The 20,915-nt window shown below is 36.7% G+C and overlaps 1 protein-coding gene across 50 annotated transcripts in view; it reads left to right on the forward strand.

Moving 5' to 3' along the window:
- Positions 1-20,915, forward strand: part of SETD5 (SET domain containing 5) — a 72,772-nt gene that overhangs the window by 39,658 nt on the left and 12,199 nt on the right. For all 50 annotated transcript variants that reach the window (XM_058288684.2, XM_071212198.1, XM_071212192.1 and 47 more), the window contains 10 exons: positions 1,180-1,328; positions 1,704-1,821; positions 2,553-2,662; positions 3,602-3,851; positions 4,180-4,263; positions 5,533-5,790; positions 6,460-6,780; positions 7,188-7,430; positions 12,487-12,616; positions 19,361-19,608. In XM_058288684.2, the coding sequence (XP_058144667.1) occupies positions 1,180-1,328; positions 1,704-1,821; positions 2,553-2,662; positions 3,602-3,851; positions 4,180-4,263; positions 5,533-5,790; positions 6,460-6,780; positions 7,188-7,430; positions 12,487-12,616; positions 19,361-19,608 (1,911 nt within the window). The remainder of the gene's footprint in view (positions 1-1,179; positions 1,329-1,703; positions 1,822-2,552; positions 2,663-3,601; positions 3,852-4,179; positions 4,264-5,532; positions 5,791-6,459; positions 6,781-7,187; positions 7,431-12,486; positions 12,617-19,360; positions 19,609-20,915) is intronic.

The raw sequence follows: 20,915 nt of genomic DNA on the forward strand, positions 1-20,915 counted from the left end.
CAAAGAGATAAAGGCTCTCTAAATATAACTGGTGAAGATTTTAAAAATCAGGATTAGGGCATGGTATGGAATTACCATTGCTCTCAAATATACAAGACTGGAGAATAACAGCTTAGCTAGCTATTGTTCATCATTTAACCAAAAACAGGTTATATTAACTGGATACTATTTTAATATATATTTTTAAGCTATCTTTATTAATTAAGAATAGCTGAATTAGGGGCAGTAGATGTAGCTCAAGTGGTTGAGTGCCTACTTCCCGTATATGAAGTCCCAGGTTCAATTCCTGGTACCTCCTAAAAAAACTAACAAACGGGGGGAAAAAAACAGCTCTCATTGAGGAGCATATGTAGCTCAGTCGTTGAGCACCTGCTTCTCATTTATGAGGTCCTGGGTTGAATCTGCAGTACAGCCTTAAAAAAAAAAAAAAAAAAGAATTAGGATAGGGAACTGTATATAGCCTAAGTAGGAATTATGTAAGATTAATAGAAAGCTAAGATTTGTTTCTATCATTTTTACTTTATTTTAGTATTTTAAAGGCAGGAATTATTTGGAATGTAGAGCCTCTAAAATCTTTTTTTTTTTTTTTTTTAAGATTTATTTTTTTATTTATTTAATTCCCCTCCCCTCTCCCGTTGTCTGTTTTCTGTGTCTTTTTGCTGCGTCTTGTTTCTTTGTCCGCTTCTGTTGTCGTCAGCGGCACGGGAAGTGTGGGCGGCGCCATTCCTCGGCAGGCTGCTCCCTCCTTCGCGCTGGGCGGCTCTCCTTATGGGTGCACTCCTTGCGCGTGGGGCTCCCCTACGCGGGGGACACCCTGCGTGGCGCGGCACTCCTTGCGCGCATCAGCACTGCGCATGGGCCAGCTCCACACGGGTCAAGGAGGCCCGGGGCTTGAACCACGGACCTCCCATGTGGTAGACGGACGCCCTAACCACTGGGCCAAAGTCCGTTTCCCCCTCTAAAATCTTAATCTGTTTTTCTTGCCTTTCCTAGAGTGTCAGGTTCACTAGATGGGCATATGTCATAGAAAAATTGAGCTCAGATCAAAGTTAAGTTTTCTGATCATTGAGTTAAATAACATAGATGAAACCTGAAAAATTTTGGTGCCTTTTCCTCAGTATTATAAGTCTGCTCAGCTGTATTGCAGTTGTCTAATGTTAGTACTCTGGTTTTATTCAGCTTCAGCTAGGAAGAGTCACTCGTGTTCAGAAGCACCGGAAGATTCTGAGGGCTGCAAGAGATTTGGCTCTAGACACCCTAATAATAGAGTATCGAGGAAAAGTCATGTTACGACAGCAGTTTGAGGTCAATGGGCATTTCTTCAAAAAGTAAGAGCATCTTTTATTGAGCAGTGAGGGCTGCAGTAGGCCTGACTGACCGGTATTGTAAAAATCATCCTGGCTGATAGGGTGCTGTTGGGATAAAGAATACAAATCAAATAAGTTCATGCTCATGTGCTATTTGTAGAGAACGCAAATAAATCTGCAAATTGTTTAATGTATAAAGTGGTGATGACTCCTTTTGGAGCCAAGCATTCCTTGCTTTGTGCTAGTGCTTTAATCAAAAACAGACAAGCATGTAATGTTTTCCAAGTTTAGGCATTGCAAAGGACTGCTTTTTATGTCAGCATATGCTTCGTATTTGGAGTTCATGGGGTGGCCTTGTTGTGTTGAGAATTACAGTAATTTTAATTATATCCCTAGACCATACCCTTTTGTGCTCTTCTACTCAAAATTCAATGGTGTAGAGATGTGTGTGGATGCCCGCACTTTCGGTAATGATGCTCGGTTCATCAGAAGATCGTGCACACCAAACGCAGAGGTAAGACTTCTCTAGTAACTTTTCTTTGAATGGAACCACCAGTGAGCAAGCTTACTGAAGAAGCAATCTGTAAATAACACCCAGATCAAGGTCTGTAGATTAATGGTTTTGATCTCTCATTACAAGAGATGAAAATAGTAATGATGCTTCTGTTCTGTCATGGTGGGTCCAAGAAAAAGGTTTCCTTTAGAGAAGAGAGGAATGGGAAAAGCAAGTATGCATTTGCTAAGGAGAAAGGGCTAGACTAGGTAAGAAGTCAGTGTTGTTACATTAATGTAATTGCCATACAAATGGAAGATGGTGTCATTAATACAAAACCAAAGGTTTGGTTGCAAGTTTTTAAGAGAGAGACTAGACATTTCTAGAATTCATTACTTAGACACATAATCAGTGCAACGACATGAACTGTAGCGGGAAAATCCACATAGCTTTTCTTACAGGCTAAGGAATTCTAATTCCCTGGTGGAACTGGAAACAGCTGTAAGATCTAGAGCAATGATTTTGCCCTGGATTTGTAATATCCCAAGGTGCCTCTATTTTAAGAAATGTTATAAATTTTCAAACATTTCTTAAAACAATTTCTGTATAATAGTTTCAAAGGAAATAATAAAACCAAATAATAGATTTCCGTAACTGTGGGGGGAAATTACTTGTGTAAAAATTTTTCCCCCTCTTAGGAAGTGTTTCTGGTCTTTATGATAAATTATCATTCATAAGCCTTGTTCACACAGGTGCGACACATGATTGCCGATGGGATGATCCACCTGTGTATCTACGCTGTATCTGCTATTACCAAGGATGCCGAGGTCACCATAGCATTTGATTATGAGTACAGTAACTGGTAAGACCTCAAAAACCTTTCCCAATTTGATTGTCCCTGTCTTAAATATTAAGCTGTTCCATCTGTTGTCTTTTTCTTTTCCTTATCTTTTCCTTGTTTACCTTATTTTATTCATGAGTAATGCATTTTTTGCCTAGACATTGTAGAGGGAAAGACAGACTTTTAAGAGATCAAAGCACATTGTATGGAGACTGCTTGGATGTTTCCTGACAAGGGTGTTTTGGCTATGTTTCTCTAACAAGACTAGCAGAAAGGTTATGTAGGAAACACTCCAAGAAATTACAGTGACATCTGCTGTTACATACGGGGACCTTGTGCCAGGGACCATATTATAGACTGGAAATTTAAAGGCTCATCCCACCTAGTCAGACCATGTAATCTAGCTATAAGTGACAACAGAAAGAGATAGCAAGTCATACATGACTACGTGAAAAGTTCTGTAAAATAGATACTTTTTATCCCTGAGTCATTTTAGGAAAAATATGTTATATGCTAAAGTTATTTTTAGACCAAGGTATAAGAAGAAAAGATATTAATAATAAGTAGGGTACCAGCAAGTCCACTCCAGTCCATATTTTATTCCTCCATCCTGTGGACCCTGGGATGGCTAGGTAAATGTGGGGGCATGGTCATGATGGACACAGATAAGTATGGCCACTTCAGACCCCATCTCTGATTCACTACCTACTATGTAACATAAAAACAGTTGGGATAAGTGAATTCACCAGAAGCTTTCCTTCCCACTTATATGCAGGGATAGAGTTGGGGTTATATAGAGTAACAGCATATTGAAGGCATCCGTAAGACTCTAATATCTGTTTAAGTTATTCAGAGACAATACCAAGGAAAATTATGCTAATATTTGAAGAGGATGACTAAATAATATAAATGATTTTCAGTGATACTGAAACAGGCACTTTGGTTATTTCTTTGGAGCAGTAATTATAAAGTGGACTGTGCATGTCACAAGGGGAACCGGAATTGTCCTATACAGAAAAGGAATCCCAGTGCTACAGAACCACCACTCCCACCTCCTCCAAGCCTACCCACCATCGGAGCAGAGACCAGGCGCAGAAAAGCACGACGGAAAGAACTAGAAATGGAGCAGCAAAATGAGGTTCCAGAGGAGAATAATGACCAGCAACCAGAAGAAGTTCCAGATAAAGTAACTGCCTCTAGTGATCATGAGGTAATCTCTCCTGGTCAAATGATGTTGGTATAGGATAGGTCCTCTCCAAATGAAAAGGATCGCACGTTATTGCATGTAGTTTTATACAGGCAAGCTGTAGACTTTTGTATCAAAGAGAACGTTTATTCATTTGTTCTTTTTGTTTTATAATATCAAGATCATCCCTTCAGTTCCTGTCTAGGTTTCTGTCCAGAGAATAGGAGTTTTTTGCCTTCCATTGAGCAGCACTGCAAACTGAAACTGTTTCTAGAGTTTTAAGCTACGAGAAAAAAAATTGATTTTTCTGAGAATTTAAAGAGTATAGCTGAATATTGCCTCTCTCTTAAAGGAAATAGACAATCCAGAAGAAAAACTAGAAGAAGAGAAAGAGGAGATTGTAGATGATCAGGAGAATGCAGCCCATATCAGGAGGGTGGGTAACTTCTAACATTTTCTCTCTGCTCCCTACAGCATGTGAGCCCTTTCTTTTCTGAATTTGTATGTCATTTCTTTGAAAAATTTCTATCCATCATCTGTGGGTTATGTTTTATTTTGGGCTTTTCCAGGAAATAGATTTCATTATATTATTTTAACTTTTTTTTTTACACAATAGTTGTTTAATGACTCGTTTTTGTTTGGTTGTTGTTTTGTTTTTTTTTTTTAAGATTTTTCTTTTCTCTCCCCTTCCCCCTGTACCCCCCCCCCCCATTGTCTGCTCTCTGTGTCCATTTGCTGTGTGTTCCTCTGTGACCGCTTCCATCCTTATCAGCGGCACTGGGAATCTGTTTCTTTTTGTTATGTCATCTTGTTGCATCAGCTGTGCGTGTGTGCTGCACCATTCTTGGGCAGGCTGCACTTTCTTTCGTGATGGGCAGCTCTCCTGGGCAGGCTGCACTTTCTTTCATGATGGGCGGCTCTCCTTACGGGGCGCACACCTTGCGCATGGGGCTCCCCTACACAGGGGACACCCCTGCGTGGCAGGGCACTCCTTGCATGCATCAACACTAGGCGTGGGCCAGTTCCACACAGGTCAAGGAGGCCCAGGGTTTGAACCGCGGGCCTCCCATGTGGTAGGCGGATGCCCTATCCATTGGGCCAAGTCCGCTTCCCTAATGACTCGTTTCTAAATGATAGTCTCAGGAGGTTTCCTACTGATTTTCATTAAAACAAAGTATCTGTGTTGCAACTACTTTGTTCTGACTTAGGAATTTCCCAAGTTTGTATATGTTTTGGCATTTTAAAATTCTCCTTCAGTCATCTGGATTCAGGACTTCTACTTTTATGCTAAATCACTGATATTTATTTCTTTCTCTGAGAAAAAATATTTTAGGGAGAAAAATCAATGAAAATCTTTTTTTTTTTTTTTTTTTTAAGTTCTCTAAATGCACAGAAAAAATAGTTTATGGCTATTTTTCTTTTATATTAAGTTTCAAAATAGCTGACCTTGTTTGAAAAGTTCAGGTTTGACTTTACCTTCCTTCACTGCTTTTGTTCTACAACATTTAAAGAGAAGATATTTAATTTTCCCAAGATATATGTGTCATCTTACTGGTACTTAAATGAGCTTCTGTAAAGTTCCATCAATATTGCTTCTGAAAATACTGTCCCTTCCTTTCCTGGTTGAGACTTCCTTCTATTCAAATTAGTCAGTTTTCTCACTCTTATTTATTTGAGATCTTTAGCTAATCGTATTTCTTTATAGACCCGGGAAGATAGAAAAGTCGAAGCCATCATGCATGCTTTTGAAAATCTGGAGAAAAGAAAGAAGCGGCGGGATCAGCCCTTGGAACAAAGTAACTCTGACGTAGAGATTACTACCACCACCTCAGAGTCTCCTGTTGTAGACGAGACAAAAACTGAAAGCCCTGAATCTGAAGCTAACAACCCTACTTCAAATGTTGCTATCCCAGGCACCCCACAAAGTGTTGGTGTGAACACCCGGAGGTCTTCCCAAGCAGGGGTAAGAGTTGAAAAGATTCCAGGCCTTAGACATATCTTTTAGAATGGTTGAAATGGGTATTTTCAGTTTTGCGCCATAGCAGAATAAGTATAAGGCCATATGAACTAAAGCCATTTTCATCAGCTGATTTGTGGGATTCGGGGAAACAGGTGACTGTGATAGAATTTGAATGACTAGACTCCTTCAGGCTAGGCTAGAATGTCATACGTTAGTGGTGAGTTCATAATAATCATTTGTTTTCTCTTTTGGGCCTTCTCTATATCACAGTTATGTCCTGGCGTTTCATAGGATTCTCGGGATAAATTCAACTTTCCCTTCCCTTACCCTAGCCATGAGTCCAAGCCTTAAAATCTCAATATCTGGGAAAGAAAAACAAATCTTCCCTGCCAAGAACCCTGAAATTAGATGGCTACTTCAGCTGATTTTTTATTTATCTTACAAACGCTTATTAGAAATAGAAATAACTAACCCACACATCTGCCTCAGCCTTTTTAGCCAATTTAAAAGTATGAATTTTTTTATTTAAAGAACAGGCTTTAAATTAATATTCTTAAAATCACTACTTTTTTCAGTAGTAGAAACTCAAAATATATAAAGTGAATAGGAAAATGGCTAGAATATTTATTAATAGAAAAATCTGGTAAACTCTTGGCCCTGCTGTTGCTACAGGATGTTGCTACAGAAAAACCAGTCCCCAAACCACCTCCAGCAAAGCCTTCTAGGCCTCGACCAAAGAGTCGAATTTCTCGGTACCGGACCAGTTCAGCCCAAAGACTAAAACGACAAAAGCAGGCCAGTGCACAACAGGCAGAGTTGTCACAAGCTGCCCTGGAAGAGGGAGGAAATAACAACTCAGTAACTCCTACCGAAGCTGGAAGTATAGACAGTTTAGGAGAAAACAGACAATTGACTGGGTCGGACCCAGCAGTGGTATCAGTTACTGGATCCCATGTCAACCGTGCTGCATCTAAGTACCCTAAAACCAAAAAGGTAAATCATGAATCACATCTTCACAAGGTGGGTCTAGCAAGGGCTATGTCTTAGAAAACAAGAGGACCTATAATCCCAGGGGGGGAGAAAATGTCAGTATTATTAGATTGAAAGTTCTTAACAGAATGCTTTGACACAGAGGACTGAAGCCTCCTACCTTTCTTTTGTTCCCTTAATTTTTTAGGCAGCAGTTAACTCATTGATAGCTAAAAGTATTCCTCTTTTAGTGGGCATGTAGATGCATATAAAGGAAGATATCCTTGCATTCTGAATGCCCAATTTGTAGTCACTGCAGCTGCTAGCTACATCTCTCTCTGTCCTAGTTTCTAGTTGAGATTTGTCTTGTGAACTGCACTGCTGGCTTTTACATCTGCAGCATCAACTAATAGTTTCTTTTTCAATCTTAGTATTTAGTTACAGAATGGTTGAATGACAAAGCAGAGAAGCAAGAGTGCCCTGTTGAATGCCCTTTACGTATCACCACGGACCCAACTGTACTGGCAACGACCCTCAACATGTTACCTGGTCTTATCCATTCCCCATTAATTTGCACCACCCCCAAACACTACATTCGCTTTGGCTCACCCTTTATCCCTGAGAGGCGTCGAAGGCCCTTTCTGCCTGATGGCACATTCAGCTCCTGTAAGAAGGTAGGTCTCTTTTAAGCATTTTTTCACCTAGGATAAGATAACTAAATCCTGATATATCTAACACATTCTCCAGATAGCCACACTGCCCGTGTGATTTTATAATGTGTTAGTTCAGCCATGAATACTGATGCATCAAAGATCACTGGGACTGAGAATGTATATCACACTCTTGGTGCTAACATTTGTATTTCATTGTGTTTTCTGAGAGCCCTTGGGTGAGCAAGCACAGCAATTGGTGACTGGGTAAAAGGGTGTGTTTTGTGTGTGCTCTTGTGATATGGCTTAAAATGTCCATTTGTGATTATTGTGTGAGATTGGGCCCAAGTACTCTAGAGCACTGTTGCAAAAGTGGAAAAAAATTGAGTCGTGTTTTGAATTAATTTAGTCTGTATTATCATTTGAAGGCTATTAGAGGAAAAAATTGTAGTTGACACAATTCCTGTTCCCTTGATCAAATGACATAAGTTGGATTGTTTATTCCCTAGTGCATATGGAACCTTCTGTAAAAGACTCTCTCTGCCTTTCTCTGCTCTCTTTAATTATATATTGGTTTTGGGTCTAGTGGCAGTAGTGTTTGGTGGTTGTTTTTTGTTTTCCGTTTTGTGTTTTGTTTTTTTTGTTTTTGTTTTTGTTTTTGTTTTTTCATGGAATGCTCTTTCTTAATTCCCAGAAGCCCTGAATATTTTCCAAAGGTGTCTCTCAAGACTAGATCACTCCCTCAGATGTATGATGTCATTTCCATGTTTCTAGAAGTATAGGACAACCTTTCATTTGGTCTTTTGAGCTAGAGTCTGTTCCCTGGAACACCCTTTTCTCTTATCCTCAGATCTGGATTCAGGCTGCCTTCCTCAGTGTCTGCCATTGCCCTCCTCCACTGGCATCACGTACATGAGGATGCTGCATGTAGATTATTTGATGTGATGAAGTCTCCAACTCCAGGCAGGTCTTCCCTGACCCCTCCAAACTTAAAGCTGTACTCTTTGCCCGAAGAGCAGAACTTATTTCTTGGGGGGAGGTGGGGTGTAAGATGAGCCAAAGTGGTGTGGGATTTGGAGGGGAGGAGGACAGCAGGGATCTGTGCACAAAGGAAGGACACTACTGCTGAATGTGCAGTACATACAAAGAGAGTCTTTTCTTAATGTACATTTTACCTAAATATTTGAATTACTTATTAATTGGCTTGGGGAATTTCCCAAGTAGAAGAAATCCTAAAGAGAAATTTGACCATGAGATCCTTGCCAAAAGTATTTGTAGATAATATAATAACATGATGAGTAACTTTGAGGTGCTGGGAATAGAAACAACAGATTTCTTGAGGGAAAAATAAGACTTAAGAAATTCCTTAAAAGCTGTTTTCTATAGGAAATTTGCCTAAACAATTAAGGAGGATTGGGTCTTTGGGGATACTTCCTTACACCAAGTCAGTTAAATAGTAAATTATCCTGAGTCTTAGAGATTATTTAAGAAGGAAAAAAAGTCATTTGCCATGAAATAAGCTTTTTGATTAGCTTTCTTCTGTAATATTAACTGTGGCGTGGCATGCAAAATAGACTAATCTTCCTATTACATTTGAGAGTAGTATTGAAAAATTAGAGAGTGTGTAGATAATGATTTTTAGTCTAAAGGAGGAACAAGCTGAGAAGTGGCTACATATATATTGTTCTGTCTTTGGACGTAGGGCTAAGATTCTGAGGGTGTTAACTATTGACTTATTGACACATCTACCTAGATAGAGAGTAGAATCTCTTAGGTCCTAAGGGAAGGCAATTATTTAGTACAAAATAGTAATGAAGTCTGAGTTATAAATAATATGGGCTAGCTTCTTAAAGTAGTTGCTGTTTTACAGTCTTTCTGTTCCCATTTTTTTCCAACTAGAAGAGACCTATGAAAACCAAAAAACATGTACTTAGGACCATGGCTTTAATCAGATATGGTAGAAAATCTTATTTCTTAGCACTTTATTTACCTGGTTATGGTTTAGGACTTGGATACTAGCTTGTCTTTACATCTCCATGGGCAACAGATAGAAATCCCACTTAACTCAAGTAAATATTGTAATCTCTAAATGTGTCGTTTTATACTGGTTCTGCTCATGATCAGTCTTTAGGGGAAGAATTCAGATTATGTGCACTGAATTATAGCAAGTTTGTTTTATTTAAATTGAGTCTGTGCTTTAAAAAGTTGTTTACATCTGATTTAAGTTTAAATCACTCCTTTAGTACTTCCAATATTTAAAGCAAGAATGTAGCTCTTTATGAAAAGTAATGAAATTGTCTTTTAGCTAGAAATTGAACTCACTTTTCTCCTAGGTGGTAAGGAGAAGCATTATTTTTAGATAGGTTGAAAAGGATTCATCTAGTACCAACCTAAGAACATGTCTGATTCAACAAAATTATAAGTTTCTGAAAAATCCCTCAGAATAGTATAAGTTAAACAGATAGATGAAAAAAATCTTCCTGCATGGGATTAGTTAAAACAGGGTATATTCCTCATAGGTCCACTAGATATTTGAGTAAAGAAGGTAAAACCTTATAAATTAAAAATAGTGTAAGACACATTAAAGTTGTGTCTGTATATTTGCTTTCCAAATAGGTATTGTTGTATATACAGTGTGTATATATTGTATACAATGTATACAAAAATACATTTTTAGACTATGTTTAATGTCTGTGGAGTTTCTAAATTAAGTTGGATCATAGTTCTTAAAAAGCATGTTATGGTGTATCTATTTTTGTATCTTTCTTCCATTCTTATTTTAGAATAGAAGCATTTATAAGTGACCCGCAAGCTTTTCAGTATTGTCCCACCTTGTTCTCTAAATCTTCTCTAAATTCACTTTGGTGTCCCCAATTTCTTAGAAAACCTATTTGATCATGAAACATTATGCTTTGCATTTGTATTTTGTTGTGTATACTGGGGGATTATTAATTTGTGTGTCTATACATACTGAAGTTGAGCTAAACAGGTCCTCATTGAACGTCTCCTGTGTTCAAGCTTTCTTTACTATGTTATTTCATTTGGTCTTCATGACTACCCTGTGAATTTGGAATTCTCGGTCTCAATTTACAGGTCCAAAAGCCTGACTGAGGTTCCAAAAGGTTAGGTAAATTGCTTGAAGTACAACAGTTAGTAAGTGGCACAGCCAGGTTTCAACTCAGATCGTTTGGACTCCACAACACATATTATTTCCTTGCCTTTTCCCCATAATAATGAAACCCTTTTAAAACATTTGTGTCAACCATCTCTGAGCCTCCCAAAAACTCTTGAAATACAGAATTTCACAGTGGGTAATGTTTTTATGACTTTATCAGTTATAAGTAGGGTGGGGGGGATGTCTAAAGTAAATTTATTATCCGTAAGGATGATTCAGACTTGTTAGATACCAGCAAATGTTCATGTTTCTTTTTTTATGATTCCTAAAATATTGTGAAAACATACAACAGGACTTGGAGGAATGGGTTTGACCATGTTTGTTGTTATTTGACCTTACAACTAACCACAGCAGCATCTTGCTCCTTAGAATGCCTCTATTCTAGTTTTATGTTCCCTTTTTGTATAGTCAGCAGATCCAGAACATAAATTCTTTTATGGGTGCATGTACTTGATACTGGACGTATAAGAAATTTACTTCTCCTAGATCCTGTCATCTGCTCTGAAAAGAAAAACTGGTACTGAAGTTTACAGAACAGAGGACTTTTCACTCATTTTGTCCTCCTGTTTCTGATTTTCCCCATCGATAAAATGAGTGCTTTGGACAAAGTTCCTTCTACGCTGTAAGGATCTATGATTCTGGCAATTCATCTTTACATCAATATTCTGTATTTGTAAGAGATTTCATTCTTGGTCTTATTTTGACTTTTCAGAGACCTAGTTGTATCCTAAAATATTGATGTGATTCCAATGACTATTGAGATCTCTCTTTTAAATACTCATTCACTTCCTCATGTTTGCAAGTTTATTTTTGCTTTTGTTTGGCAGACCACAATGACATGTACATGATGTAAAATTTTTTTGTGGTGAATTTTTCCTTTATTATTTCTTGTATTTCTAAGAGGGAAAATCTATTCACATTGTTCTCTTTGGTGAAGAGAATATTTGCTTACCTGTAATACTGTTCTCTGAAGGTGTAAAATTATAATAACTCACCTTTGCTCTTCCTGTTTGGGGGAGGGTCTGACTCAGAAATTGATGTTTATCAAAATCCGATCTGTCTTATGTCAGGGCAGGAGAGCCACAGAGTGGTGAGAATCTACAACTGTGTATCTTAAGAGAACACAATTACAGGTAAGAAATTTTCTCTCTTCCACAGGATGCATAATTTTATTATCCTAATCTTTACGGTCTTACTGTCTGCCTGAATATATTTCTCATCAATTTAGATTCCAACATACATTACAGAAATATATGGCTTCTCTTTTTGTCCTTTTCCCCTTTTTGATTTCTATAGGAATTTATTTCTTGTGATTTGCATTATTCATGCATAATTTAAACTTTGGAAAGGATATTTCATTTAGAAATATTTGGTACTTTTTGGAAATATTTTGGTACTGTAGTAAAGAGCTGTTTATTCCCATCCAGAGTCTTCTGTGAATCTTTTCTATTAAATTCTCCAGTATCTCCAACACAAGGCAGACAACTCTTAATTACAATGTCTTTATCTTCCTTTAGATACTTATTTTATAGAATAATTGCATCCTCTATGATCAGAATCACTCTTATATAAATGTTAAGGTTTCTTCTTTTATCTCTTCCCCTTACCCCATTCTAAGCAGTGTGAAACAGTAATCATTTTTTATTGGCTTTGTTTTTTTTGGAAAGGAATCTCATTATGTGTAATCCAGATTTTCTCAGTTTTGCCTAGTAGAAGGAATTAATGGGGCAACATTCTTTAATATGCTGAAACACAAGACATGAACTCTGCTTGACTGTGGAACTGAATGAATGTGTTGGATTACATCTATCACCAATTGATGTGTACCTGTTTAATGCATTTAAAATAGGTATACTAAATGATTCTACGTGATTAATGATAATTCCTTGTCCTTTTCCTATTTAGCGCTGGATCAAGCAAGCCTTAGAAGAAGGGATGACTCAAACATCATCTGTACCCCAAGAGACTAGAACTCAGCACCTATACCAAAGTAATGAGAATAGTAAATCTTCTAGCATCTGCAAAGACAATGCAGGTATGTATCTAAAAACTTTCTGGATATTCTATGATTTTTTTTTCCGGGCCACGTAAAAAATTTCAGTGTAAATATTTAAACGTATAATACAAAAAAGAAATAGCATTGTTCTCTAAATAGTTACTTTACATCTGTCTTTACAGAGGAAGAGAGAGATCTCAAGTCAGGGATCAGTTTTCCCAGGACGACAAAGAAGGAACTAGACAGTGTACAGATAACAACAGAAATGATTATGAAAAGGTTAGATACATTTAAAGTAGTAAGTTTAGGAAATCTATATATATATTTATAAGGGTAAATAGCAGGAAAGTGGTGGAACACTAATAGGACAGAATCATAAAAAATTCTAAGTGATGGAGTTGGGAGGGGGCAGGGGGTGAATGAATGAGAAATTATCAACTGATTGTTTCAAAAGAGTTTGCACAATTAGTGTAAAATATTTTGGAAGACATGGCCTCTGAATCCAATTTAAAGTCCTTATGAGTTTTTTTAAAGTAGATAGCCATGAAAAATCATCTGGCTTATTGGTTTTCACAGTGACTCTTGAGGGATTTTAATTGAATTGCCGTTAAAAGCACCAGTGCATTAAATTGTGATACCAACTGGAACGTCTTTGTGTTAAAGTCTTTTCTGCCAGTATCAGCTTAATTGAAAAGTTATCTGTGAGTTCAAAATACTATTACTGTTTCCATAACTTTATCTCTACATCAGTTTTCTATTATGCAACCAACACAAAATGCCAGAATATATATGCTAAGGCTCAAGTAAGACTGTGGCTGACATGGTATCATTTCAGATTTTCATCAGAATCATTTAATTTTTCCTGTTCATTGACTTGCTGAGTAAATATGAATTTGAATTTAATTATATAAATAAATTATACTGATTATATCTCCTTTATATTAAAATTCTCTATAAGATTTTATTTGAGAAAAAGTTTAGGCCACTAAAACTGTTTTTGGTTGTTTTGTTTAATTTTTGACTTAGTTTATTCTTCCAACTCTAGATTGGGTTATGTCTTGTAAAATGTGTGTTTAACTCTAGTGTAGAATATGTGGAAGATAAATAATATCATGTATTTGAAATACTTTATTTCATCAAAGATTAGAGAGTGTTACTGAAACCAGATTATTATAAAGACATCCCTGTGCCAGATATTCCATCAATATATAACCAATTTATTGGCAGCTTTTAAAATGTAGTGAGGATATATATAACTTAGCTGAAATATTCTGTCTAGCATACACAGAGAGAAATGTGTGTGTTAGTATATATGTATGTATAAGGATTGGGAAAGGGAGATTGTATAGCTGCAATTCTTGTCCTGACTGGCAAAAACCCATAAGGAAAATGCCTTTGTTACTACATGTTCTGGTTGGAATGGAATTGGAGCTGTTACTACTCACCAGCCTTTATTGAGCTTCTGCTCTAGTCTTTGGCTGTGAGAGACTTTCAAAAGGACACATGTTGTCCTTAAGGAACAACATAAACAGAAGAAGAATATTTAATAAAACTACTAAGGTGTGGTCAAATGAACAACTCAGTATTTTGCTGTACTTTAGTTTAAATGTTGAGGGATTATTTTTGGTTTTTGTTGTTGCTGCTACTGTTGTTTTGTGGTGGTGGTTACTGTATTTTGTTTGTTTTTTAAGAAGACCATGGAGAGGTTAATCAAGAAAAGGAGACTGCATTGGTATAGTAGAAAAATTCAGACCTGAATTTGAAGACAAAGTTTACCCTTTACTAGTTATATGATGTTGGGCAAGCTATTAAACACTTCTGATGAGTTCCTTCTGTAACAGGAATGTTAATAACTGCTTTATATAGCTAACAGAATAAATTAAATAATGTATGTAAAGTGTCCAGCACAGTATCAGACTCATAATAAGAATTATTATTGTCACTGTACTGCAGAGTATATTCTTTGTTGTCAAGCATTCATGAAATATGTACAGGAATTAGTCAGATATGAGGATGCATTAAAAATTCTAAGTTCCCCAAAGCTAAAAGTTCTATAAAAATAAAAGGTATTGCTATTAAGGAGGGACAGGAAACATAACTGTTTATTATTTATAAATGATTATGTATCATTTGGTATATACCAAGGTGGTTCTCTGTCAAGGTGATCTTAGATAACCAAATGGAATCATTAGAATTAGTCTGGTAAAATTGCTGATACAAAAATAATTTTAAAATGAATGGCAAATACTGAGATGATGAATGAGGAAAATTACAATTGATTCTAATTATTCATGGTTATAAAGTTGCCAGGAACACTGAATTAGCAAATACTGAACTGTTACTCCTAGGAGAATTGCAGGTTTAGGTTCCTGTGTGCCTTTGTTCCTGAGACAACTTATTTAATATGTATTGTTGATTAATTAACATTGAACTCTCGACAAACCGCAGTATAACATTCCTGAATGAAGCTTATCTAACACATGTCTTCTTTATAAGGCACTTCTCAACCTCTTTGCACTTAGGAACATTTCGCGGCACTACAGCACTATGCGTGAGACCCATTTTATACAGTGAAATCACCAAAAACACAAAAGTGCAGAAAGCGTAGCACTAAATGTACCACAAAAATAATATTAGCTTTTAGTGAGACCTGAAACAGGAAGACAGAAGATTACCTTGGTGTGACATCAGCTGGGAATTTGCATGTCACAGGACTCCCATTTTCCTGACTCTGTGTATCTGCAAAAGCATTGCAAATATTGATTTTAGAGCTTACAAATACATTTTAACTTGTAGAGAAATTTATGCCTGTGGAATCTCTGAATAATGAGGATCACCTGTATTTGATTTTCAATTTTAACAAAATTTAAAAACTTCCTAGTAATAACCTTTGTGGGATATGTAGAACAAACCATTTCAGAAGAATATTTTTTTAATCTTGAAGAAATGGAAATAAATTTGATATTCGTTAGTGGCAAAAATAAATAATGTTAGAAGAAAAATAAATGTTTAGTCTTAGGCTTCATATAAATGCTACAGAAGTTTATCTCCAAGAATAAATGTGAAAATATAAGGAAAGATTGATTTTTTTTTTTTTAAAGATTTATTTATTTATTTAATTTCCCTCCCTCCCCTGGTTGTCTGTTCTTGGTGTCTATTTGCTGCATCTTGTTTCTTTGTCCGCTTCTGTTGTCATCAGCGGCACGGGAAGTGTGGGCGGCGCCATTCCTGGGCAGGCTGCTCTTTCTTTTCACGCTGGGCGGCTCTCCTCACGGGCGCACTCCTTGCGCGTGGGGCTCCCCCACGCGGGGGACACCCTTGCGTGGCACGGCACTCCTTGCGTGCATCAGCACTGCGCATGGCCAGCTCCACACGGGTCAAGGAGGCCCAGGGTTTGAACCGCGGACCTCCCATATGGTAGACGGACGCCCTAACCACTGGGCCAAAGTCCGTTTCCCAGGAAAGATTGATTTTTAAAAAATAAAACTAAGGACTGAAATACTCCACTAGAAGTATAAAACCAGCTTCTAGTATGAAACTAGTAATTAAATTAGTATGGTACTAGTACAAAACGCATGTATTTATGGAACAGAGTAGCCAGAAACAGGTCTTAATATAAATGAAAAATTTGTTAAGTTTTATTAGGATTTTTCCTTGGTTGGATAAATGATAAAGAATTAGATCCTTGTTAAAAATTACAGGCACATTCAGTTGTGGGGTTTGTTGTTGTTGTTTAATCAAAGTGAATAAATTTAAGTCTCTGCGCCTCTTTTGTCTCTGAATTAATAGAGGACAAATACATTTGCAAAAAAATATACAGGGAGTGGATGTCGCTCAAGTGGTTGAGCACCTGCTTCCCACGTACAAGGTCTCATGTTCAATCCCCAGTACACCTAAAAGAATTTTTTTTTTTTAACAATAAAAATGACAGGAGAATAAGGGCTCCACTAGCAATTTGGTGAGATTTGTCATGTATTTTAATAGTATTCATACCCGTTAGTCTAATAATTGTTCTTCTGGGTATCTATTATATAGAAATATGTGTTGAAGGGAGCAGATGTTGCTCAAATGATTGAGTGCCTGCTTGCCATGTATGAGGTCCCAGGTTTGATTCCCCCATACCTCCTAAAAATAAAACAAAAATTAAAAACTAGCTCTCTTTGGAGAACAGATGTAGCTCAGTGGTTGAACACCTGCTTCCCACATATGAGGTCCTGGGTTCAATCCCCGGTACCTCCCTAAAAAAAAAAAAAGGAAAACATTACATAGCAAAAAAGGCTATGTAAAATTTAAAGGTAGGCGACAAACAGAAAATCCATGTTTGACAGTTTGACAGGCTATCAATATCCTTATTATTTAAGGAGCCCTTACAAATTAAGAGAAATATCAACTCCCCCAATAGAATACAGTCTGACAAATATTAACAGATAGTTCATACAAAACCAAGAAAGCTTTGGAAGTAGTTCTTTGATTTAACGACCCTTCATCTAGCCATTTGTTCTAACAGATAAAGTGCAGAAATATGTATGAGCAAGATTATTGGTCATTGATATTTAATTTTGATAATATGAATATAAGCCATTAAAAATTTTTTTTAATTTTGAGTTGTAGGTATTTATTGCCATGGAAAGATTTTTGCCATTTATTTCTAAGTGAAAATAGTAGTAGGTTATAGAGCAGTAAGAGTCCATGAAACATCTCATAAAGGAGAAGTCTGGGTAAAAATAATCAGAATATTAGCAGTGATTTGTTTGTGAGTTTGACTTCAAACTGTGTAGGTGAATGTTTGTATAATGTTGGAAATTATTTGGGCACAGGTAGAAAACCGTAAAAACACATATAATTTGAAAGCAGTATATGACCCAAAAAAAATTTTTTTTTGTTCTTTTTGAAAAAAAAAAAAATCTGAAAAAATGCTGGATTTTGTCAATAAAATGCTATTAATAAAATAAAAGTAGGGAAATTACTCTGGCCCATAAGCGTAAAGGCAGATAGATGTCAGATCTTTTTGTTCAGTACAGTATCAAAATTAGTGCTCAGGAAATATTTGTTGAATTAATGCACAGCCCTATAAATTGATTTGGGAGGCAGGATAGTTCTTTTCATTTGCTGTAATGAACTTCACATCACTTATATAATTGCATGTCGTAGTTGCAGTGTTGGACCTAGCAATTACAGCAGTCTTTTTAAAAGATTCAATGCTTAATTAAGACTCTTAAAATATATAAATGTTACTCTAAATATAAGCTATGAGACATGTAAGTTGTTTTTTATACCTAGGCAGTTAGTAAGAAAAGGAGAAAATATACTTTAAGAGACTTCTGGAATAAAAGGAAAATGCAAATATATTTCTAATCTAGGAAATAAAGCATTATCAGATATCAGAAAGGAAACTGGGCATCTCCAGTATTCCTCTGCATTTATTCTTCCCTCTCCATTCCAACATATACTACCCAGGTTCAGTGCCTCATAACTCCTTATGGGTAGGTGACTACTCTGTTAACTTCACATAGTTTCCTTCTTTCCAATCTCACCCTACTCATTGCTACCTAATGATTCTTCCTGAAGCATAGCTCTAATTGTGACCTCTTGTCCCAAAACTTTTCCTTGATGGCTTGGGATAAATGTCACTCCTTCCACTGAGCCTTGGGGGTATGATTAAACATAGTGATTAAGAATATAAGTAGAAGCCAGATTACCTAGTCTTTCTCTCTCTTCACATCACAGTCCTCAGCTTTAAAACAGGATTGATGATAATAATAGTGCCAGAGTTATAGAGTTTTTATTAAATACATAGCAGTATGAACCTCTCTTGAGGGTCTTAAAACTTACTTTTTTTTTTTGAGGTACTGGGACGAGAAATTGAACCCAGTACCTTGTCTGTGGGAAGCCAGCATTAACTGACCAAGCCACACCTGCTCTCCTGAGTTTGTTTGTCATTTGTTTGTTAAACTGACTTTAAAAATGTTTTTATATGTTTTATATTTCTTATAAATTTGTATAAATTCCTTAAAAATAGAATATATGATGACCATTTCCTCCCATACCTAGTTCAGTGATTTGTATATATTAGGTGTTAATTATCTTTTAATGGTAAATAAAGGAAAATAGATTTTTCTCTGAGGAAAATGAGGTGGGTGCTTTGGCCTAAATGATAACCAAAATGTATAGTGTGGTAGTAAATTGATTTTTAAGTGGTCCTACTTACATTGTGGAAGAAGTATAAAAAGTAGGATTGATACACTCAGGAAAGGAGTTTGAGCCTTGTTTTTTAAAATGGTTAGAAATTTTTATAGAAATCATTGCACACTTTGAAGCACTCTAAAATTAGGGGCTAGGTATGGATCAGGAAATCATGTAATTATCTTCTGCTAAGGCAGACCATCATAGTAAGAGTTGTTGAAAGCAGCAAAAAATATATATAAAAGGCATATATATTTAGCATCCCAGTAGCTTGAGTTGGTGATGTGTTAGGTACAGGGTGATTTTAACAAAGTGATGCAGATTTGAGATTTTCAGATACTCAAAGCACAAAAAGACAAATTTACATTTTGAACTGGAAGAGATTAAATTAGTTGATTTAGCCTCAGCCGTCGGTGTCAGGTTTTAAGTTGATAAATTAAAGTGTGTCTGTGGGCTTTTGATTTGATTGGAGAAGATAATTTAATGGAATGAAGCAAAGGAAGAATTAAGAACCAGTGAGGATTAGAGATGAATGGCTTCGTTACAGAACCTCATATTAAGCTGTATTCCGTGCTCTGATCTAAGCTTTGTATTTCACAGACTTGTTGAGCCCATTAAAGAAATGGAAGTCTCGCTATCTGATGGAGCAAAATGTCACCAAGTTACTGCGCCCTCTATCTCCAGTCACACCGCCCCCTCCCAATCCAGGCTCAAAGAGCCCCCAGCTGACAACACCTGGCCCATCTCACCCTGGAGAAGAGGAGTGTCGAAATGGATACAATCTCATGTTCTCACCTATCACGTCTCTCACTACTACTAGTCGCTGCAATACTCCTCTGCAGTTTGAGGTGATTTGGGTTTGGTTGTTTTGGGAGTGCTAGATAAGAAAATCATCATTTGCACCTCCTCATTTCAAATATAGTATCATTCCAAATGTTTCTTTACTTTGTTCCTTCCCCATCTCAACAAGAGAATGAGAAACGTCAGAGTCAGTGTGATCTATTACCTGGTAGCCTCTCATCTTGACAGCCCCCATTCTCCCACATATGAGCATTGCTACCACAGATCACATTCATCTATCTTGCATGTAGTCCATCAGTCTCTAGAACTTTAGATTATAAGCATGTTAGAGCTCCATCTTTATCTTTACTGTATACCTTGGTTTAAATAGACCTGTGGGTACCTATAGTAACCATAGTGACACCAGCCTGAGGGTTTAGATTACACTGATTGATGTGTCTCCACATCTAGGCCTTTGAGTCAGTGAAGTGTCTTTCCACTGTCGTTTTGTGTTCTCATTGTGGCCTTTGCGTATAGGGAATTAGAAAGCATTGAGATATGGTTTATGGCAAATGAGGTTTTTCCCCCCACTCCAGGTTCTTTCCTAGTTTGTGTTAAGAATGAGAAGTAGACGAGAGCCTATCTGTAAACATGTATTTATCAGATACAAATGTATTATTACATTGACTCCTTGAATTAAGTTAGAAATGTATATCTCAGATATTTCAAAAATTAACTCTGAATGAATTTAGTATTGAAGTTGGGTGGCAGCAGGTTTTTCCAAATAGAATCCATGTATATAAAATACTCATCTATTGCATGTTGCTTTGATTTATAATTAAATTAAACAAATGCTATCTCCTCTGAAAAGTTTGTTCCTACCACTAAACGCACTCAGCTCTGCCCCTAGCTTGCACTTTTCCAGATGTGTTCTTTCATGTTAAAAGTGAATGTTCGAACTAATCCCATCCTCCCTTTTCAGCTTTAATGAGAGCAATGAAGATTAAAAATACTTAGATTTGATATGGCTGACCCAGAAAAAAGTAGCTGATAACCTTGAAAGTAGCTATATTCTGTACCTAACCCTCAACCATATTAACTTACTGTTGTAATAAACGTCCTTTGGAGATAGGGCAGGGAAGAACCACCTCTTGGTTACTTTTGATTTTCCTGGGGAATTTGCCCTAAATTACTTTTATTCTTCGCCAAATCCCCATGGCATTTTTAATCAGATATTAAAGCAACTGCTGCAGGTCTTATAAACTTTACTTTGTCTACTTGCAGTTGACCTCAGTTAGCAACTAGAGTTTTATAGTAAAATTTTTTGGGAGGAAACTCTTCTCCCTGGAGGACAATAGATAGTAAGAACAAAGTT

The sequence above is a fragment of the Dasypus novemcinctus genome, chromosome 26 (genome assembly GCF_030445035.2).
Source record: "Dasypus novemcinctus isolate mDasNov1 chromosome 26, mDasNov1.1.hap2, whole genome shotgun sequence".
NCBI classification, from domain to species: domain Eukaryota; kingdom Metazoa; phylum Chordata; class Mammalia; order Cingulata; family Dasypodidae; genus Dasypus; species Dasypus novemcinctus.